This window comes from Bombus vosnesenskii, unplaced genomic scaffold (assembly GCF_011952255.1).
Source record: "Bombus vosnesenskii isolate JDL3184/JDL3185 unplaced genomic scaffold, Bvos_JDL3184-5_v1.1 scf7180000013264, whole genome shotgun sequence".
NCBI classification, from domain to species: Eukaryota; Metazoa; Arthropoda; class Insecta; order Hymenoptera; family Apidae; genus Bombus; species Bombus vosnesenskii.
In genome coordinates, this window is record NW_022882924.1 from 1,111,249 (window position 1) to 1,133,936 (window position 22,688).

The 22,688-nt window shown below is 41.2% G+C and overlaps 4 protein-coding genes across 5 annotated transcripts in view; 2 read left to right on the top strand and 2 right to left on the bottom strand.

Annotated features, from left to right (window-relative positions):
• Positions 1–73: 73 nt before the first annotated feature.
• On the bottom strand, positions 74–3,389 carry LOC117238206 (hexosaminidase D-like). The gene has a single exon (XM_033502908.1). The coding sequence runs from the start codon at positions 2,943–2,945 to the stop codon at positions 1,194–1,196; it is 1,752 nt and encodes a 583-aa protein (XP_033358799.1). The 5' UTR covers positions 2,946–3,389; the 3' UTR covers positions 74–1,193.
• Positions 3,390–6,503: 3,114 nt separating this feature from the next.
• On the top strand, positions 6,504–12,115 carry LOC117238182 (shootin-1-like). Its single transcript, XM_033502866.1, has 10 exons — positions 6,504–6,942; positions 8,523–8,971; positions 9,654–9,767; positions 9,845–9,939; positions 10,132–10,285; positions 10,361–10,489; positions 10,561–10,706; positions 11,057–11,588; positions 11,669–11,727; positions 11,802–12,115. The coding sequence occupies exons 1-10, from the start codon at positions 6,869–6,871 to the stop codon at positions 11,946–11,948; spliced, it is 1,899 nt and encodes a 632-aa protein (XP_033358757.1). The 5' UTR covers positions 6,504–6,868; the 3' UTR covers positions 11,949–12,115.
• Positions 12,116–12,219: 104 nt separating this feature from the next.
• Positions 12,220–14,235, bottom strand: LOC117238277 (protein BCCIP homolog). The gene is made up of 3 exons (XM_033503071.1): positions 14,095–14,235; positions 13,030–13,284; positions 12,220–12,955 (listed from the first exon to the last, which is right to left on the bottom strand). The coding sequence occupies exons 1-3, from the start codon at positions 14,203–14,205 to the stop codon at positions 12,416–12,418; spliced, it is 906 nt and encodes a 301-aa protein (XP_033358962.1). The 5' UTR covers positions 14,206–14,235; the 3' UTR covers positions 12,220–12,415.
• A 401-nt stretch (positions 14,236–14,636) lies between these two features.
• Positions 14,637–22,688, top strand: part of LOC117238159 (protein Skeletor, isoforms B/C) — a 49,089-nt gene continuing 41,037 nt past the window's right edge. The window contains exon 1 of one of the 2 annotated variants that reach the window (XM_033502838.1): positions 14,637–14,734. The gene's annotated coding sequence lies outside the window, so the exon portion shown is untranslated. Of the gene's footprint in view, positions 14,735–15,068; positions 15,269–22,688 lie in introns of those variants that run through there. The other variant, XM_033502834.1, reaches the window with a different exon arrangement.

Consider the following 22,688-nt stretch of genomic DNA (forward strand, 5'->3'; position numbering starts at 1 on the left):
TTTCGCTACTTTCTTACCGTATACAAGAGATTACTTATACTTTGAGGGGCCAATGCAATAAACCACTGGTGTCTTCGTAGTAGATTTAAAAACAAATTTATTTATTGATAAAATCTTACTACTTGCGGTAATAATGTTAATATGGATCGACGTAACAATGTTAAAAATACTTTTACAATAATAGTAGCATCGTTCGTTACAGTGATGTACATACACCGTTGATTGAGTACATGCCATAGATTTGTATTCAAGTCCTCGGTAATTTTGTTATACATGTATAAATGCTGGTGGGAAAAGATCGTTCGATATTGAGAGTTGATCCGTGAAGAAATCAGGGGATAGAGGAAGCTCTATAATCGCATTTGAACATCGTAAGATTAAGTAAAACAGGATGATAAACGAATAAATTTTTATTCGCGTGTTAAACACCGAGAGAAAACTCGTTCGTCCATATTAAACGACTCGCAGATGTATCTCTATTTTTATAAATTGTTGATTCACAGGTTTGTTTCTATACCTAATTGTTAATGGCACTAATCATGCAAAACTATATGCAAAAAAAAACAAATATACAAAACAGAATGTATACAACGGAAGAACACGTCATTTAACAAACAAGAATGAGTAAGATCGCGGTATATGCGTATTCTTAGAACAATTAGCTTTGAATAACATAAATGTAAGATGCCCGTCGGAAGTATTAAACGATAAAACATGTTAATAAATAGCAAGTAAGTTAGTGGAGGCCTTTTCATTAGGAATTAATTCCTAAGATAGCAATTCAGAAGATAGAATAATTAATCAACTTTAGGATCAATTTTTAAATTAACACTTCATCTCTAACTAGTTCACTCTTCGAGTGCACGAATTAAGATCAGTTTTCATTGATCACGGGTTCAATCGAATGTTTGTTAGACGATTAAAAAAAAGGAAAAAAAGGAAAACTAATTTACGGACGGTGCAGTCGATAGAATTTGATCACCCGCTTGAATTGAGATATAGAGCATATTCTATATATTTTAGAGATATAACGTGCAAAATTATAGTTTTGGTAAACTTTATATACCATCGATTACTCGTCTCTTTATAAAACAAAGATTCTAAGTGTCTCGATTAATACGTCGCTTTTGTTTTTACTTTAGTGCGATCTTCAGTCTCATATTACACGTTATGGAAACTATTCATTCATTAAACTATAAGATAAGTTTTGTTAGTGGTCTTCTTGGCCATACGTTCTTTTCTAAAATCTTTTCTTTAGCCTCCCATAGTTGAGTGAATTTCTCGTTCAAAGGAGCGATATACGTTTCTATCCATTCTTGTATAGTATAATTGTCATATATGTTTTCCATAGCTGTTCTTATTTCTTTTTCAATATACTTTATCTCCGTCTTGTATTTATCCAGTTCTGCAACCGCTCTTTCTACGTGACTAGGATTTGAAAAAGAGTATTTTAAATTGTACGGCTTCAACCATCCCTTAAATGTGTTATCCTCTTCCATTTTACTAACTGCTTGAGTCAAAGAATACAGCCGCAATATAGCGGCATAAATAGACACACCGTGATAACTACATCTGGTCCAACCATATTGAGGTTCTGGAATACTTAGAGAAATGATGGCCTCGCACTCTAGCGCTTGTAATACTGAAGCAGGTACTTCTATCGGAAATCTACATAAGTCTGGAGCTTGCAGGATGGCTAAATTTACAGCAAGCGAGGGTATAGCAGATGGCAGAAGTTCGCACAGTACGCTAAAGTGATCGTATCTTTGCCACCCTGTTAAGATCGCACCCTTAAATTTAATTTCAGTAGAATATTTATTGATAATCTCCAACCAACGCTGATGATTTTCCATATGATAACCAATATCGGTATAATATCTATCTGGAGCAGTAGCACCTTTGAAAGCTGTAGCGAGCCAGATATCTTTCCAAACCGATGCGTAGTTTTTCCACAATTGATCTGTCAACGATGCTCCAGGATCGGTGGTGTATTTCCAAACGACAGGTTCTACCATTAAATGCAAGCCTCTGTCTATTATTTCATCGGATGATATTTCTCTAAATTCGTCATCCCACATAAGAACAACAAGATCTGGATACTTATTTTTTATATATTTTGCCACTTTTGAAACGTGATCCAAAAATAATTGTTTCTTGCCCCACTGTCTTTTAACCATTGTATCTAAGCATCTGGAACATTCTCCTATCTGATAAACTTCATCAGCTCCAATGTGCAAATGCTTTATATCAGGATGTGCTTCTACTATTTGGTCTATCATTTCGTATATCAATGGTAGAGTTTTGTTGTAAGTAGGGCATAAGACTTGCGGGTACCTCGAAACTTCTCTATAGTCTTTATATTGATCTAACTTGAGAACAAATTCCATATGACCGAAAGTTTGAATCAATGGTATGACTATAAGCTTATTCTTACTGGCTATCTTTTGAATTTTTGCGATGTCCTTTCTAGTATAGCAATTTCCTGCGCTGATATTTTGTATCGTTCCTTCAAAAGGAAACATATCTTCGTATTCTATAAGTATACCAGTGGCACCTAAATTTTTGAGCAAATTTAGCAGGTACTTGTAATAACTTGCCTTTGGAGGAGCTCCTTTTAAATCTAAATGCACGATTTTATGTCCCTTAAACAAGGGAACTGTTTCTGCGTGCAATCTTTCATAGTTAATATCGTTGAATAGCTTTCCTCCTCCGCTTTTCAATTTTCCCATTATTTGAGCCTCTATTTGTTTTTTTCTGGCAATGCTAAGAGGATTCTCGGTCAGGTCGCTCAATGGATAAACCTCTTCGATCTTAAACTGTGGATTTAATTTATTGGTCGTGATGTCCTTGACCTCATTATCGAGAATATGATAAATAACAATCAACAGAGTAAAACTGATCATTACGGTGATCATTAAAGAGGCTCTGCCTCCTAGTCGAGTCATGATTGTCAGTCCAGCAGAACATCAAGATTGAGTCACCTTATTATTACTCCTGTTTAATCAAAGTTATTATTATTTATAACACGAGTTGATTGTTCTTTCCAATGAATATCGGCACTTGTACTTGTAAAGCAACGTTATGTTGTTTTTAAGCTCGTTCAAGTTGAACTTACATAATATGGATTTGTCATCAGAAAATAATGTAATATTATCTAATTAATTGCATTTGCAAAGAAACGACACCAGTTCTTTTCCTTATCACAGATTAATGACAGAAGGATAGAAATAATAAATCCTTGTTATATAGTGCTATACTGCTATATAGTGATAAACGCTATCAAGGAGCAGGCTGGGCAACTGTATACGATGATAAACGCCTGCTAATATAAATTGTTATAAGATATTTTATATTGGTACGTTCATCCCGTTGGATTGTTTAACTTATAAATCAAACATTTACATACATATCTCATTTAAATTGAAATTGAAATATCGTAGGAACATTTCAGACTTTACAATGTGTATTTTTATGCGATTGGATATCACGTTATCGAAAATAAGAGAGATATTCCCTAAACTATATACATTCATATTTTTCACTGCACAGAATACTTGCAAGATTCATTACACTTAACCACTAATTGTTACAAATTTGATAAAACTTTGCAGTCTACAATAATGTATCTACAAGATAATCAGGAGACAATAAATATAACGTGATAAACATTATGTCGATATCTTCTAGAACGAACTACGTACATATACATATATTATTATTGACAAAGTATTATAAACGAATAATCCATATTTATGCATCGTGAAATTTCGTGAGAAGAAAAGATACGAAATCAGGGCTGCCACTGTCACGAGCTTGACCTATAAATAACAAGCTCGTCATTCTGCATCGAATTTACTTAATGAGATCCAGCAGAACCATGATAATTTGCGATGATGTTGAATCAAGGCATGCCCCTGGCACACTCTTACGTCGCAATTTCACTTCGACTCTTCAAACATTCTTTTTTATTTATCGTCGAGTAACATATGTGTGAACAAAGTACTCAATGTGTTCGTTTAATTTACGGAGAAAATAGGCGCATTGATTGGGCGCATAAAATGCAGAACGAAGGGCGTGAAACTAAGAACGAAAATAGAGTTCTCGTACGTTTAACAAGAAAAGAATCAAAGACGAGCGAAACCGGAGAGGCTCACAGCCGTGTAATCGAATCCTTAGTAGCGAAATCTTAAATCCTAGTCCTTTATCTCGTTTCCAGTTTCCGCGAACTGTGCATGACCACCCGTTATATACTTAATGAACGTGACTCACATCTCTTTAGTTATGACGAGAGTAGGGGAATAATTCTAGACAATAAAGCTGTTTAATGATGCCACTCTACGGAAGTTTAAACCACGCGCTTGGAATAACGCGCGTTTTTGCGACCTTAGCGATTCCAACTTGTTATAACATTTATCGTAGCCAATTTTTTATCCCAATTGTACTCGAAATTGAATTATTGTCGTTGCGTCTATCGTACAATCCGTGCACGTGAATAGGTTAAATGATTCATCATTAAAAGTACAGGAGTAAAGGTCGTTCTTTCGAAAAACAAATAGTACATATTCTCTGAACAAGATACGACACATAAGAGGGAAAATATTTGTCCTCCGAGAAAATATTATTGCCAGTGTTTGAAGAGAAAGTCGGATTTTGAATTACGCCGTTCCTGCGCAGTAGATCCTCGACGCTGTGCAGTCAGCGATCAATAAACGTGCACGGAGGAATGGAAAGCTATCTCGAGCCCGTCATTTTTCTCTTAACATTTTAGGTATAAAAATAAACGCTACGATCGATGTAAATCATTTTTAAACGACGCGAACGACCTTCTTCGAAAATTCTATGATAAGTACAGATTCTCCGAACTGGAGCCCACGAGAGATGTTTTTTCGAGGCACGTTTATCGGTGACAAAAACGAAAAAAACGCGGGGTTAGGTTGGGGTTAGGTTGTATCAAACGAATGTGTTTAATTCTCTCGCATTTACATCGGTTCGAGTCTCGAAGGCGTCGACGGGCTTTCATAGCAACCGAACCGAGACAAAGACTCGGCTTCAACGATTATTCAGAAATCATGACTCAAGTCCACGTATGTATGTAGACGCTGTATCTATGTTTGTACAGTTTTTTCGCAAGTATGCATGCAGCTGCGTGACAGAAAAAACAAGCGTATCGCAGGGGAACCGAGATCATTGTATCGTTTAACTAATGTACCTGACTTATGCATACTTTGACAACTAGTGCATGATATCTGCATCTGCATCTGCATCTGCATCTGCATCTGCATTGCCGACCAATTAAATCGAAGCTCAAGAGGCAAAACCCGTGCGTCGAAACAGAAGATTAGCAGTACGCTCGAGTAAAGAAATGTCTTCTTTATTGCCTCAAATATCCTTGAATTAATCCTCGTAATTTTATCAATCGTAGTCTTCGAGTAAAATTTATGAAACCTGCTGCTCGAAGAGCACCGAAATCTGTTATTCGTCGCGGTATGTATAAAGTACACACTTGGTGTTTGTCAATGTCGATAACTCGAGCAAATTCTGGCGAACGAATTCCATGATTATTTCGATCATTAAGCAATGTTACGCGTGGAGCAGAGACGCGTGCCGTTGCACATTCTCTTGGGGAAATTTTTGATCGTGGGCATATGTACCTACTTACACGATTCCGTACGAAGCAACGATATATATATATGTATATATTCTCAAGAGTCTTTCACGGCTGACAGATTCGGTGATAACGCGTTATTAAAGCGAGCTACTCGATGCACTGCGCAAGAAGAGGCCAATTACACGAGAAAACATTTCTTCGTTCCTTTTATTGGCATTAAAGAAACATCGGTGACCAGCCATCTTTGTTGCCACTTTACGAGATAACAAGAACAGTTAATAGATTAATTGAAATAACGCGAGGCTCGATATGCTACGATAATATAGGAAAACCGGCGCGTAAACAAGTAACAGAGAAATAAAAAAGGGGGAAAAATAGATTGTCCTTTTATCGGGATAACTCAAGCTGGGCAATTGACATTTCTTTCGAAATATATCGCGAAATTGTGCGTAAACGAAAGAGGTATGGCGTGCGAGGCGCGATTTTTCGCTGACAATGAGAAAACCTTGCGGCCACTAACGCACACACCGACGTCTTTCATTAAAGGAAGGGCACGCAATCTCGGGCTCTTTCGAGTCGTCTGGTACCTCTTGAGATAACGTGACATTACGGTCAGCCGTGCGAGCAGTATGCGCGCGAACGTCGGAGAACGCGCATCTTCGTTCTTCTTTTCTGTCATTCTTCGCTACCTCGCTCATCGGACCATAGTTCCATTAACATATCCTTCGTTGCACAGTGATATTCTGTTATATTTCTTTGATCGTCGTTCAATCGGTTTGTAAAAATGCAGCTACGTGCCCGATCGTGATATATCGATCGGTATATTGGCGTCGAACTTGCCAGCTATAGATCGTAAGTTTCTAGTCGCACAGTTTATTCCGTTTTTTGTCTCTGCGTTCTTTCTTCTCCTCCTGCATCGCGTACCTCGTAATATCGTCGCAAAGCGACATACGTAATCGTGAACGTTTGTTTTTGATAAAAAGAATGCGGGAAATTGCGTCGAACGAAAGTATGCACGGCGCAAAGAACACCGTTTGACAGCATTCAACATCCACCAGCGCGAAACAGGAAAAGTGAAAGGACTTCATAGACTTCCCGTAGAGGCAATGCGGCAGGTGATGCTGCCATTCGTACGTGTAACCGTAAAATTACGCCCGACGTGCTTTCTTGACCGACAATCGTGCTCTTGGAAAACGTTTGCCTCTTACTACAGTCTCGTCGTACGTCTGCGCGCACAGAAATTGGTCCTGGTCCAGATCCATGGACAAAGGCGTCAACCGATCGTCGTTCCTTTATCGATCGACCAACGTAAATGGTGAAACGATACCAGCAAGGTGATCAATTGAATTGCAAGTGGCATATACGCACGGAAAAGTGCAACGATCTACGTGACCGTCGACCCGCTGCGTTGACGCTTGCATGACACGGCACGTTTCAAATTATCATTTCGCTCTTCCTCGATATGCCGCGTCCGTCGTCGTTGTCGGGTTCACGGGACGCGAAGCTTGAATTAAAAATAGTTGGGCTTGGTGTAAAAACGCCAACGAAATCTTTGGTATTGCCATAAGACAGCGAGGACGTCTGCGGGACAGATTTTGCGGTGCGCGGTAGATAAAGCGTTCGTCAGAAGGAAGGCGTCATCGTTCCTTCTAACCCGTAAACGATACTCCAATTCGTCCAAGTATTTGTACATCGTTATACGTTTTCTTACAGTTAGATACTTTGGAATAACGATAAGCGTCGCCGTAACGAGATAAGAAGTAACGTTGGACTAATCGCGATCTATAACGATCGAGGACTTCCGTAGCGACCATGCAAATGACCCAAAAAAGCTTTTAGATTCCGGCGGTCGTTAACCTAAGCCATTTATCGAAACACCGGATTTTCTAGAATGACGCGGCCCGCAGTGACATTAACGATCGTTCTCACGAGCAACAGTCGCCCGTGCATTCCAACGAATCAACTTTGAAACGTTTGCGGGAGATCTAGCTGGCTCCCACCAAGCCTAACAACACGTGTCCTCGTAGTCTCGCGTTGGAACGTTGGACGCGTAAGTAAATACGATGCGCTTCTTTGTTTCTCGTTTTCACGCGTGACCGTTAAATCAAGCTGGCATAAACCAAGTAATACGGTGGAAATTCGTTGGACGGTTGCATCTGTCTGACGGGCAACAGTGTCGGTAACAATGATAGGGACCAATTGGACGGTGACGTAATATATCACAGAAATAACATTTAAAATTCGAGGAGTGGTCATCGCGACAACGGCGGCTCGTCCGATTACAATTGACATCGGTATTGCGTTTCATCGATTCGCGCTGATCGACGTGCTACGAAGCGTGCCTCGAACCGGCACGATATGTATTTTCCTGGCCGATCGTTTATTATCGAGAACCTCCGTAAGAGAAACGTTAGACTCGCCGAACCAACTGACTTCACAATTACCGGTAACTTGATTCGGGATTCGTTGGACGTAACGCGTTTATCATTTCCCGGTAAGTTCGCGTGGCGGCTCGGAAAGCACCTTATCTTCCCATACCGGGTACTTCGAGATTCGTGGAATCGAGATTAGTCACGAATACATTTTGACAGAGCCGGCTATTTCTAACGCGCCTTGTGGCCGCAGGGGGTGCGACCGATAGGCGTATTTTTAGAAAACGATGTTATTAACCCTCTACTGTTTGAGTACGCTCCGATAGGAATACCCTTACACGTTCCATATTATGCATAGATTCGTTCAGTTTTCTGATCAACGTCTTTCTAATATACCTATAGTGTGTATCATCGATGAGTTTCGAGTCTCGCGGGATATAAGCGTGAAATTTCGTACAGTGTTATAACCATTCTGTACAAGGTCGATCAACGAGACGGAAAGGCAAGGCTCTCACGAAAGCAAATATATCGTCTGTTCGCAGAGACGACATGAATAAAACGGAACTGAACATCGTCTTGAACACCGAGCCAGCGAGGACATCCTCGAGTGTAATTCACTCGCACATTCCGGTGCCGAGGATATCGAATGCAATTAAAGCCCAAGAAAGGTGTCCCCCATCCCGCAGGGGGTCCTTCGAAAAGCTGTCGCACAGAGGAGTGTCGGTCGCCGCTCAAAGGGCGTCCTTCGAGAAGCTCGACGCTTCCGTTCAGCAGCAACGATCGAGGAACAATAATTTGTCGAGCTCGAGCATCGAGATGCGCAACTCCGAGACTGAGAAACTTGCTTTCCACACTACTACTAACTGCAAGACGAACGAGCTGGTCGGTGTCGCGAAATTGAACAGGAGCAATAGCCTGGAGAGCAAGTGGAAGAGCAAATACGAGGAATCGGAGAAGAGGAGGAAATTGTTGCTACAGAAGAGCGAGGCCGGTAATTAATAATTAGTAATAAGTTTCGCGGCGTAATGAGCGTTTGTATGGGCCGCCTAAAGTCGTTAGAGAACTTTATTATGATTCCATTAGTCATCATTAACGAAGTGACGAAACACGGCTTCTTCCCTCCGCTTGCGAACATCAATTCGATTAAACAGTTGGGATAGGAGGTTGGTAAATATGGAACGGCGCCGGTTGTAGTTACAACTTTCCTTTCGTACATCTTTATTCTTCCTTTATTCTTCTTTTTTTTTTTTTTCGACACGTGCTTCATATAGTTGTTTCTCGTTGCGATCTTACTTCTCACTTTTACGCGATCAATTTCTAACAGCAACTTCGTTTCTTCGAATCGATTAAACTGTTATTGCAAGAAAGATCAAGGTGTAATGGACTTACGTAAAATAAGAGCAAGGCACGATACGTACAGCGAGAGGGAAGTGGCTGATGCATGGTTGTAGTTCATGGCCAATCATCCGACAATCATACAACTTAAACGTTATTCGGTCGTGATTCACTCGTGCACGCGAAACGAATTCTATGACGTTTCTTAGTCATTGGCCATACGCGATGAAATTATAGATTAATCGGAATAAAATATCACCTGAGTATCGTGACGTCTGCATCTGTGAGTACATTTGCAATTAAACTATTAAAGTTGTAATAAACGTTTTTTATCGCAGCAAGCAAGGAACATGCCGACTTGGAGAAGAAATATCAACAACTACAGAGACAAAATAGCACTTTGCAGTCGCAAGTGCAAGAAAAAGAACAGAGACTTCAAAAGCTGCGAACAGGTAGTTGTTTATACATTCCAGAAATCTTTTCCGACGTTCCTTATTTTTATCTAACGAATTCCTCGATTTTCTTACAGTTTCCGAGGCAGTGTGCAAAGAATACGAACAACTGAAGCATCAATACGAAACTGAGACAGGCGCTATGCATAAAGCCATGCAACAAGCATCGCAGGTAAATCTAAAACAGTCCATTTCGCCTTTATAATTGTAGATACGGTGATACAGAGCTCGCGTATTTCATTGTTTCTATATAATCGTTATTATTACACTTAATATCGCATAAGAGGAAAAATCAGTTTCCAAGGTTGCAACTGGGCAGGCAATTCTATGCATAATTTATCGTATAAATTAAAATCACTTTCAGTGGTACAGACAAAATCGCGAACTGAAGAGAAGATCGCAGATCATAACTCAAAAATTCCTGCAATCGAATCCGGAAGGCTCTCTAGACCTTGAGATAGCGGACGAAGTTGACTCGAATTTCGAAGATCTTGATCAGTTGAGAGAAACGGTGAAAGGTATAAACAGAGATTAGTGGCTTACAATTTCACCGTTAATTATGCAAGTTATTTATAAGAGCGGGTAATTTGCAGAATTAAGTAAAGAGATAGCGAGACTTCAGACGGAGTTGCATTCCGCGCGCCTTCAAGAGTTTGAAGCTCAAGAACAAGTGACGCATTTGACCACGCAGTTGGACGAGGAGAGAACTCTCAGACGAAAATGTAATTGGAAACATCTGTACGATTCTCCAACGTTCGTGTAATAATATATAATAATGAAACTTTCCAATTAGGTGAAGAGAAGGTGAACGAGATGAAGGTGCAAAAAGAAAACATGGAGAGGGTGACGAAGATGGTTGCAGAGGAGGTGCAAGCGTTGAAAGCTCAATGCGATCGCGAGAGAGAAAACGCGAAGATTATGAAGATAGAGGCCGAAAGGGTAAGATGCCTTTAATATGGCTGTTTGTTAGAGTCACGTCCTCTATAGAGGTATGCTACCGGTATCCACGCCAAGCTTGGATACCATGTTCCAGTTTCCTGTCTTCGTACTTATAAAGAGAGCGACATTTTTCTAATTGATTCTTAGAAATGGTTCGATGTCATGACATTCCGCGGCGTTTGTAGGACGATAAGAATGTCCTAGAAGGGTCTGGCCACGTAGTGGGAAAGGTGATGGACGATCTGGCGAAAGCACCGAGTCGGACGACTCGGCACTTACCCCAGAATCTTGAGGGAGAAGAATTATGCATAAAAATTTATAACAGGCATTCTGTGTCGTACTTTTAACAGGTACAAAAGGAAAGAAACGTGCTGGCTCATCAGAGCGCACTCTTGATGGCTGAAGTTGGCGATGACCCTAATGGAAGATTATTAACCGTTCTACAAGAGGTGGAGTCTTTGAAGAGACTATTGGAGGAAGAGCAACAGAACCATGCTTCTCACATACAGATGCTGGAGGAGAAGTTGGAGGAGAAAGAGTCGAACGTCGAGTTCGAAATAGTAGAGGAAAAGTTAAAGCTGGCCGAGTCAGAGTTGGAAGTTGTAACGCAAAGGGCAGAAAGGGCGGAAAAGTCGGTGGAAACTCTGGAAGGAGTGGTTCAAACTTTGAAGGCGAAGATCAGTGAGCTGGAAGAAAAGCTTTCCAGGCCACCACCACCCCCTTTGCCTCCACCTCCGCCGCCGCCGATGTTCAACAACGGTGGACAATCGTCGATAAAATTGCTGACGAAAGAAAAAATTAATTCGGAACGAAACGCGGTGACTGACATGGAGAACATGCTTGGAATTACGAAAAAAACACCGACGGTTGCGCAACAGCCTGGTAATTATGTTTTAGATTTTGCAGGTGGTTGAGCAACTGTGCTAATATCGTGCGTTATATTTATTTTTTAATCGTTCCAGCTATCGACGACATTATCAACCAAATAAAAGGTGGACGCTTCACGTTGAAGCAAACGGATGTAAGTTTATGCAATCGTGGACGTTATTTTTTTATACGTAAATTACGTTTCTCAAGTGAAACGATTCGTTGCAGAAACAAAGGGAAGAGGAGAGAAAAAGACGACAGGAAGCGGAAAGCGCGCCGCCCGCTGTCTCGGAAATGTTAAATATTTTGGGTACCATGAGAAGAAGAGCCAAGCCGATAAAGCAATCGTTGAAATCAACAGACTCATCGACGTAAAAGTAGATGCTGTCGGTAATATGTAAAAAATTTGTACGCCTCGGGCACGAGTTACGTGCCATTGTTCGGACATTAATCGCGACGCGTATTTTTTTAAACAAAGATCTGTTCTACAAGAATGTTTATATTATTTATTTAGATGGAAAATAAATTTTCTACCACTAAACGTAGTATCTACATTGACGGTCCATGAAAGATCTAAGTATTCATGTACTTTTAGGCATAAAGAGAATGAATAACAGATGGTTACAGGGCAAGTGACGGGAAACAGTTTGCAGTAAGCAGTACGAAAAGGTGTATTATAAAAAGCTGATTACATGTAAAACATAGTAGTTCATTGTACAATAGATCGTCGAAGAAACCAACTTTCGAAAGCGCATATCTTCCTTTGGTACGCATAAGGAAGGTGCTTGTTCTTTCTTTTTCTTAGGAATATGAGATGAATTAACGTTAGTCCTTCAAATTGATTAAGGTACTTCACTTTTTATTCTGTCGATAATTGATTGTAATCTGAAAGCTTCGAAGAGAAGCACTCTCCTGTAAGGCGTCATTTCATCGTCAGACTCAGTCCACGTTCCAGATACAGCACTGTCCGATTCTTTCTCGACTGAAAATTCAAAACTTATTGTTGCTTCCTGCGCAAAAATTTCTTCCTCCGGATTGCTCCATACAATAACCTGTTCACACGTATTATCTTTCTTTTTACTTTTTGATCTCTTAACTAGTTCCGGTCTTTTTGTTTTATAGAATTTACATATTAATATATAATATGAAAAATCGAAAGGCATCTTCTTGTTATTTGCCTTTCTTATATCGGACATTAAATTTTCCAAAAGTGGCACGGATATCTGTGCTGGAATATTAACAAATCTTTCGTTGATCAATAAACCTAATACTTCCGTCTCGTCTTCGAGAAGATTTTTTATCATAGTATCTACTGTGTCCGTCGCATGTTCCTTTGCCATTTGCGTCAGTAATTCTCTGAGTTGTTGTATACAAGGATAATTCTGAAATAAACCAATTTGCGCATCACCGGATGACTTTTGTACTAATTAAATGACATTATATACAATATATTTACCTGTTTAGAAGATAAATTAATTACTGTAGTAATACCAAACACGTCGTTGACATCGGTATCTTCGTCGTCCGATTCATCTAAATCCGCCGATTGCTTGACAACCGAGCCTACGTAGTTTTCGCGGATTATTAAATCTGCCAGACCACCTAAATCAACATGAGCTTTCAAAAACAATTGTTGTAATAAGGTCTTAATGCCATGATAATCCGGATCCACTGGATATCTTCCTTCAAAGTCTACTTGAATTTCCATTCCCTAAATATAAAAAAGAATTTTATACTTTAACGTTTATTTATATTTAATATTTTGTATTATGACATATTAATTGTGAAATATGAAATTTAAAAAATATACTTAACTTAATTACAGAATAGAAATCGAAATAAATTCACATTTTCTTTGATTATAAATAATTTTTATCACAAATTAAAGATGTCTTTGTCATTAACCCCTTAATCTGCGAGGTCGTGTTAGAGACGTTGTACGACGATCGGGCCGAATATAAACAACACGTGTGAGGGACGTGGTACGTCGATAGGGCCAAACATCAACAAGACGCGTGAGAGACATGGTACGTCGATGTTATTGATTTATTATTTACTTCAAGGTAATAAATCTTTTTTGTTCGATGATCAATCGGTAGCAATTATTTATCAATTATCTTGCAAAATAAAATTAGTTGTACCTTACACATGATTTGCACGATTTCGAGCGCTCAGCCAAACTGTCAAATGGCTTGACCTGAGACCGACCATGTCGTTGCTTATGACACGCGCTATTGGAACATAAATCGTAAGACAAGGGGTTAATAACTTACAACACTGTATTTGCTTAACAATGCTCTCATGGAATTGGCACTTTGTTGGTTATGACAGTTGTACGAATGATTTCCACAATTGCTAAAGATTATACGCGTACTTAATTATTATGTTTCATTTTCGATGAATGTCAATTGTCTCGAAGACAGCTTTCAAATAAATGTGAATCAACGACCGCGTGCTCGAAAGTAGGGTTAAGACCGACTAATCACATTTTATACTGATTTTTTTCACTCAAATTCCTTACCTCCTCTTCCAATGGTTCCTTCTCGTCATTCTCACTACTTGACGAACTTTGATCATCGTCCCTGGAAAGTGGGAAAAGTCGCTGGTCACGTTTTTTGGTTGGAGCAGCCATTGTCACGGACTAAGGAGCGGTTCTGCCGTTCTGCTGGGCACCACGTGATATATATATCGTAGTATCAACGCAATTGTTTTTAATTTTCAAGAATGCTAAGATCGATAATTATTTGTTCAAGTACGATATTAGTACTTATACTTTTTAACAAAGAAACAACCATAAATATTCCTTTTTATTTTTTAACAAATATAAGTTAGGTATTCGATTTTTACATAATGGATGTATATACAATCAAATATAAAACGGTAAAAGTATTTGTTTAGTATCTAGCAAGAATTATGAACGATAACATTACAATATTAATCGCATAAAATAATTATATCGCATTTAAGTTTTAATTAGTTCAAATTTCAATTACTTCAAACGTTCGTCGACAGATGTCGCCAAATACATACTTTTGTCGTCGCGCGGCTCCAGTGATCAGTTACAGCTCATTTAGCGCGCGAGTGTGTTGTATGCAGTGTAGTGTCAATTTTACAAGACTTTGTTGCACAAAAAAGGAAATGTCTTCGAGGCGAGAAAGAAGGTAAGCGAATTCGACGAACCGTGTTATTTATGGCAAAAAGACGCGGATTAAGTTAACAAACAAAAAGCAAAAGGATGTGTTTCGCGACTATACCGAAGGTCGTAAATTTCGTATCCGCCGCTGTGGAAAGTGTCGTCATTCGTCATGCGCTTGAAACGTACCGCGCAAGCGAACTGTTTTTTTAAATAAAAACTTTGCTATTTAGCTACTCGTTGCCCCGAAATGTAATCATTAGAAAGGACAATGCGCGTAACGCTACTTGAGAAAGTTACCTTGGATTCGGTACTCGTTCGATAGGTTTCGATATAACGGGAGGGAAAAATTTGAACTTCGAATCACATACTCGTGTGCAGTGAGGCGAAGACGCGTCCGTTGTCGGCACTGCGAGCCAAAATTCGATTAAAGTTCTCGCGCATGGGCCGAAGGAAATCCTGTTTTCTCAAATTTCCCGGAGTCTGTCAGGTGGCACCACGGCGTTCACCGGTCCGGGTACATCGCATCGAACAATACGGAGCAGTGCGATCGCTTTTTTAGGTTATAAAAACACGTAGCCTCATAACGTATATCCCCGAGTTATGGAGTAAAATATTCGCGCAAAAAGCAGAGCCGACGGTGGCCCTCTTTTGTCGTGCTCCCCCGTGAATATTTCGTGAGTGCTTTGAGCTGTGGCGGGCGGTGAGATGGCTGTCTCTCTTTCTCTCTTCTAGTACCTGTATTTCTATATATCTATCTCTGTTTCTTTCTCTTTATCTGGTGTTTTTATAGATGTTCGGCTGAATAGATGTTCTCGAACAGTGTACCACGTACATCCCCCCTTCGCGATTCTACCTCGTGATACGCATACAACGTGTATATATCGTGTATCGATGTACACAATGCTGCCGATGCATTAAGGATTAGTTCGATTATCAGCTACGTAACCGGAAGTAAATAGTTTCAGCGAACTTTTACGCGACCCGAAGGAACTACGAACCTTGTCTTACACTCCATCTTAACGTCTAATGTTTCCTTTTATGTTTTCTATTGATTTTTATTCGTAACGAAATAGCATCTTTTTTTTTCAAAATAACGAATATAACATCGATTAGCTCTCTTTTCGTAAAAAAGAAGACACATAGGGAAGAACGAGTAATTTAATAATTAATTTCGTACGAACCACATTTCGATATACGCGACTAAAAATTTGCTTCGAATAGTCGATCGCATCTCGGAACAACAACATATGTTTCGGGTAATCTTTTCACGATTATGTTTAACGTAAGCTATAGGTTTCAAAGGCAGTAAATAACGGTACTATCCGCGAAAGACGCGTAAAATAAAGAATCTGCTAACTAAGGAAAACGTCTGCCTTTCCTTCTCTCGTAAGTCTCGTTGAAACTATTTAACAAGCTGAAATCGAGCTACTCCTGGCCACCGAGCCACTCTCTATATGGCATATACACACATACGTGTACACGACTGCAATGTTTTTCATTTTTTGGCTGCTCGGTGTCTTTTCTTTAGCGCTGTTCCATAGCATATAGCTGTCTCACCTGCCTTGATCTGTACCACCTGTGCGTTTCGTTTTTATCCTATGCTTCCTCTCGCGAGACGCGTCCCAACGGAAGTTTCTCGACTACCGGAAACCACGTCGTTTCTTTACATTTTCCTCGTCGATGCGGTCGATCGCCGAATCGTTTCGTCGTGACGTTACACGATGAGATACGAGACGATGGAAGAAAGACCGTATCGAAAGTGAACTGTTCCAGGTATACGCGCGATGTGGACGCGAGATCTCGTCGAACGGAGGCGATCGAACGCGATTGCCGATTAATTGCGCCGTCCCTTCCCTGTTGCCTAATTCGATAGCCTACTACTGATAACACGCAAACCACCGTGGCTCGTTTGATCGCGGACACGAGAGAGAGAGCGAGCACGCGTTTCACGGTTAACAGGCACAGGCCACGGATGATGTTACAATTTTGGATCTCGTTAGCTTCGGGGGATTTGGTTTATTGATTTCTCCTCGCCGTTTTCTTCTAGACGGCCTTCGAGGTGACGCGTCTATCCAACTTTGTCCTTGTTCAAACGTTCGTTACGAGACGAGCGTTCGTTTCGCTGGAAATTTCAAAGACGCGGTATTAATCGGGGAATTTGGAAAATTTGGATAATAAGTACGTACGTATTTGGACAATAAATAAGTAAATACGTACGTATCGCGGTATACGAACTCGTCAAATGTTTCCTTAAGCGTAATGTCCGTATTTCGCATTGGCTATTTTGCAAATTATTTTCGAAATCGAGTTGTACGAGTACCGCGTTATACGGAGTCCTAGCGTAATCGTTTATTGATTTTATGCGATTTGGAATTTCGTGTTGCCCTAGACCGTTCCATACTATTGCGCTGTTTGTCGCGTCAGTCTGTACGAAGCAATTTCGGATGTTTTCCTTCAAACATGTATATTTCAGCACGGTACATCGTACACACGTAGATCGTGTTTTTATTCGTTGAAAGGTTTGTCGTATCGCTCGTACTACGACAACAAATATTAATTATCATCGAACGAATAGAAACGATCGCATATCGGTATCGGGAACAAAGTGATCGCGTCTGTTAAACGTAGGGAGTAGTTGGTGCGATTTGGACGCAAGGCGTTCCTCTTTTTTCGCCGGTGGTGGGAATTACAGAGCGAAACGAACGAAATTAAGCCATATGGTTATATCGCAGGGGTGTGCTCGGCCCGATGCGCGGCGCAACTGGTTGATTTATCGGTGCTTTCGCGTAGCGAAAACTAGCAAGAAGGCCGAATTGAATTACGCTGCGTGCACAAATTGCTTTATTCAAATGCAATTTAAGGGTGGCGCGTCTTTCGCAGACTGCAAAGGAGAGTTTAAAGAGGCTGTTGCGTTAGGTATCCTTCTCACATACTGTACATCGTTCTATTTATCGATCTGCTCCTATATTTCTGCCCTCCATTTTTTCAACAACCATCTTCGACGATAATTTTCGGTCGGCCAAATTATTTCTCTGACTCTGCACGCAGTAACGCGAACTCGAATTCTGAATTTCTGAAAAGAAATCGCGTCGGTTCACGATCGAACCACGTTTTACGTAACGCGCGACGTAAATTTGCAGAAAATGAGGCTGGGTTAATCAACTTTGGTCGACGCTACGTCAAAGCGTTTGAGGTCCTTTCCTGCTTGACCTTTCGAAACGGCAACGTAGGTGGACATTAACGTCGTATCTTGGCTCGACGTACTCCCGACGTCGACGTTTCTTCCTGCTGCTCTTCTTCCCCTTTCGATGGCGAGAATGCTCGAAGCTGATTACATTGCAGCTCGTCGAAAGTTCAGAAAACGTCGGAATATCGGACGCGCCTGGGTCAAGCTTTTTCCTTCTATCGAGCGGAATTTTTCTGCCATTGGAACAAGCTGTTCGTCGAGGGGATACGTATAAATTCGATCGAACGTTTTCCATCGTTGCCTCGGGTTGCGCGAATCGCCAGAGATTTATCATCCTCGTTTCTGACCCTTGGTCGAAGCCAAACGGTTAAGAAACCAGCCTAACAAGCATCGAGTCGCTACGTTTTCCTCGCCAAACAATTGCGAGTGGTTCTCTTTCCAAATTTCGTCGTTTCGAACTGTTCAAAGATCCGGACGATAATTACGATTCGGTTGCGACGCGAAACCGTGATTCTCTACTTTTCTGTTTCATTTCCAAATGCCTGGCAAATTCTTTTAATTTTATTCTATTTCTACGCCGTTTCAATTTGGACGATCTCGAAGAAAGCGAAGCGGCCAAAGCAAACAGTATCTTTGACTTTGAACACGCGCACGATATCATTGAGAATATCAAGCCAACCAAAATACCTTCAGTTACGTTTCTATGCTCCCTATAGGGAAGATTCGCATGATAAAAGCTTCTCAGAGTAACTAAGATTCTTAGGATTCAACGGGAAATGAAAGATGCTGCCTCTCGAATATCGCGCGACTTTTCTCCGAATCTCGCTGTCAACTACTTAGCGATATTATTCACTTACATCGTCGTGCAAAGTTTGTTTATTCGTCGCGGCGCCGATTATTCGAGCAACGATTTAGCGCAGCCATTCGAAGTCGTCTGGAATAATCGTCTATCCGCGGTGGATAAAGACAGTTGTCCTTAAATTTCTCATTCGCGTAAAGAATAACGAAGAAGCGAATAGCGTATAGAAGAGGATAGCGGATGATTAATTGTTACGTTAGAGTTCTCCTTTATCCGATTTCTAAAGCTTTCGCGGCGGATTGCTAATATTATGTTACGTCGGTTGGCGCGGTGACGTAGCAGGATCTTTATCTGCTCCGGTCCGGTTTTTCCGGTTTCACCCTCGCGGCTTAAACGTCGTTTCCGGTTGCATCGTTGCCAGTCGGTTCGACCGGCCTTCGAATTTAAGTCGACTCGGCGCATTATTATTCATGAAGCGTTGCCAGTGAGCGCGAGTAAGAAGAGCAAACACGAACGTTTCGAATGTATTTCCGGGTGCGATAAGAAAAGAAGAATAGAAAAGAATAGAAGAGAATAGAAGAGAAGAGAGCCACGGTGATATTTACGATGAAAATTACGACGGCATCGTGTTGCACGATCGTTGGTCGTTATATCGGAGCCGCGACGAAAATCGTTAATCAAACTGTTCTCGAAATGGAACGACCGGGTCTAATAACTCGCTCGCAAGACAGAATAGGCTGCACGGTGAATGGAAGTAAGGCGTCGTATTACGGCAATGTTCCGAAAGAGAAATCTTCCTTATAACGTTGGATTGTTATGCGAGGAAGGCTCGAGCTGTATAATGCCATTGTATCGTCAGGATAATAGGGCTATTAAATTTGCTATGTGAATATCGTCGAACGATAAAAATATCCTCGATCGCTTATTAAAGTTCTCTCGTTCGTTCAGCCTATGCTATATGTTTGTTCGCGTATCGTGGAAGGAATTCTTCCTTCCAAATGTTCGCCCATAGGAAGAGGAACGAAACGGAAAGAGAAAAAGCTTTCTAGCGAATAGTTAACAAGACGGAAAGACAAGGTTACTCGTTGGACAAAGTCGATCGTTAGGATTATTCCGACGACCGAACAGCGTGGTTGGTCGTGTTCGAACGACGACGAAAGAGTATAGCAGCACCATTGCCGATACACCGGAACTAATTTGATAGCGTTTTGGGTCAGCCAGGGTCGTACGGGAAAGGAAAGAGCCCCCGAAGGTTGCGTCCTACTTCCAACGTCGCGATGCTTGGGTGGGAGTGCAACAGAAAGCAAACGGGTAGGATAAGGACTGGGTGGATCTAGGGGTGGGAGAGGGAAAAAACTCTACCGCGAGAGAAAACCGAATCAATAAACCTACGATCTCGCCTCCAGCCTGCTGCCTCCTGCCTTGCACCTACTTATGTAACTAGGCGAGCAGTTACGACCCTTCGAACTGCATGCTTGCATTAATGGGCCGACCAAGTACCGCGAATTACCTTGCCGTTCGGATAATTAATTAGCCACAGCGATCTTTTCACTTCGGACGTTGATGCGACGATAAATAACCGAACGATTCTCGCCTCTCTATCATCGTTATCTATACATATTTCTATATATTTCTTCCGCTTCTTCGTGAGTTCGTAATGTCCGATCGACGTTCCCAAGCTGCTTGCCGAGGAATTTTTATTTTCGTAGAAAGATAGATTTCGATTTTCAGCTTTTCGGGAATTTGGCAGGAAATTTTACATAGATTCGAGATAGAATCGACGAAGGTACAAAGTTTCGCGATCAAAGTAGGCGGATTTAAATCGACGATCGATTTCGTATCGCTGCCCCTAACGTCGGATGGGGTGCGTTTAGCCTGTGGCTGCGATCGAATTATATGGCGCTCGCTATCTCGAATGTTTGACGAGTGACAATTAGGGGAATATATCTTTAGAAAAGTAGATCTTATCGTGGCAATGATCGAACGCGTATAATTGCGTTTCTTGGTGCGCAAGGCAACGGTCGCAACATTCGGAATTTATTGGAAAATTCGATCGACGCTATTCGACACCGACGTGACTTCATTTTCTGGCCAACGGTTGACAGAGTATAATTCTCGCAGAGAGATAGACACCGTGGCAATTGTTACTCGTCTTTGTTTCTCCAGACATTGTTCTCTCATTACGACAGGATGTCACGAGGTTTCAATTTCCGCGGTACATTTAAATCCTTCTACTTCTCCCGATAGCTTGTTAGCTTTAGTTCTCGCCCGCGGCTCCGGCAATTACCCGACCGGTTCGCCTCGAATTATTTTCTAACGATAAGACAAATCCCTAATAAATACCTAACAGAGATCGTTCTAAACCACGTCAATCGGCATAACGCGACGATAAATTTTGTTTTCAAATAAAGAGAGAACGACTATGAAAAGAGGGACGTACGAGAAGTAAAGGAAATTCGTTTCTATCTTGCATCTATCGTACTTTTATTTTATTTTTTATTTTCAATAAATAAAAAATGGTTTTGCAAAATTGTCCGGACATCTTAATTGCGAGAAGAACGCGCTCATTTATGATAAACCGAGAGAAAAGAAAAGGGAACGGAATACAAGGCCGTGGCACAATGCTGTCTGCCTTGAATTTTGATTGGAATGCCCATTGTCTTCCATTTAATTATCTGTTTAATGCTGACCGTCGTCTCTTCCTCTCGTCCTTCGTACGTACATGTTCCGTTTGCGTGTCCTACGTATGTACGAATTCGCGTTTGCCGATATAATTAACGACTCGCAATTAAGACCAACGAATAGAATCGACGGGAATAGAATAGAATCGGGAAATAATGGGGATAACGACGACGAAACGAAAAACTGTGAAAAAATATTTGGACGATACAAAAACTGCCGCGCGCGAATTTCGACGTTTAAAGATCGTTTCTTGTTTTAATTGGGAGAAAATAGCATCTACACGCGCGTATGCGAAGAGACGCGGATACGAGATAACGATCTCTTGGAAAAAGAATTTCTTTCGTAGAAAATTTGCATGTTTGACGGGGACCATGGAGGATTCGAAAGAGCCTGTACTTTACTTTCGTTTTCGACGAGATAAAATATTTGGTCAGTTACATTGTCTACGGTCTGTTACACAAATACAGTGGTCACGTGGCACGCGGCGAGCTTCAAACGTTGTTTGCGAAGGGAAGATATTAAACTTCCAACATGATGCACGGCCTCGGACTCGGAGCGTAACTCCGGAAAGGAACTCGGGAAAGGAATGCGGGTATCGAGTTTCAGCTCCTTTGTGTACAAAGAAACCCTTCGACAACTTCGTTCCAAGCGTTTCGTTACTTATTGCTCGAATAATTTAAAGCAGTAACGAATCTTCATCGTCTGTTCGCGCGCTTCATTTTCCAAACTCTTCGTTCACCCGTTAAATTTTCATCGTACCGTTTAGCGATATAGTCGCCATCCCTGGAAAGAAAGGCGCCCTTCTCGGTGCGGATCGCGACCGATTTCGCGTCTCCATAGAGCTTCGCCGACATAAAAGCCGCCTCATTTCCTCTCGCAACGAGAGAGAGAGAGAGAGAGAAAGAGAGAGAGAAAAAGGAGAAACAAAGAATGAAAAAACGAAGTAAAATATCATTTTCGAATGGTTCTTTCGCGCGAGCGGTTGGGAAATCGCGCGGCCAAACTCCAGATATACGTATACGCGAGGTTTGGCGGTGGTCGTCGACGTGATCGAAGGGAGCGAGAGGAAAAAAGGACCGAGGCAGAAGTAAATAAGACAAAGGTTGGAGAAGGGACGGTAGACCGATGGAGGGATGGAAAGCAGCCAGGGGATGGTACGTGGTTGCGTGTGTGCGACGATGGCAGCTTTTCAAGGAAGCAACGTGTGTGCGAGAAACGCGAGAGCTCGTGCGCCGGCTGGCTACGGACAAAAGCGTGGCTCGAGCTTTTTTTAATCGCGTCTCTCTTACACCTGCTCTCGTTCGACCTGCC

What these genes read in the sequence shown, in the direction of transcription:
- LOC117238277 (XM_033503071.1), bottom strand. Translation starts at nt 14,205, where the DNA reads ATGGCTGCTCCAACCAAAAAACGTGACCAGCGACTTTTCCCACTTTCC. An exon ending in AGGAACCATTGGAAGAGGAG is followed by an intron (nt 13,285 to 14,094) that starts GTAAGGAATTTG and finishes TTTTATATTTAG; the next exon opens with GGAATGGAAATTCAAGTAGA. An exon ending in TTAATTTATCTTCTAAACAG is followed by an intron (nt 12,956 to 13,029) that starts GTAAATATATTG and finishes GGTTTATTTCAG; the next exon opens with AATTATCCTTGTATACAACA.
- LOC117238206 (XM_033502908.1), bottom strand. Translation starts at nt 2,945, where the DNA reads ATGACTCGACTAGGAGGCAGAGCCTCTTTAATGATCACCGTAATGATC.
- LOC117238182 (XM_033502866.1), top strand. Translation starts at nt 6,869, where the DNA reads ATGGACAAAGGCGTCAACCGATCGTCGTTCCTTTATCGATCGACCAAC. An exon ending in TGAAGATAGAGGCCGAAAGG is followed by an intron (nt 10,707 to 11,056) that starts GTAAGATGCCTT and finishes TACTTTTAACAG; the next exon opens with GTACAAAAGGAAAGAAACGT. An exon ending in GACGGTTGCGCAACAGCCTG is followed by an intron (nt 11,589 to 11,668) that starts GTAATTATGTTT and finishes TAATCGTTCCAG; the next exon opens with CTATCGACGACATTATCAAC.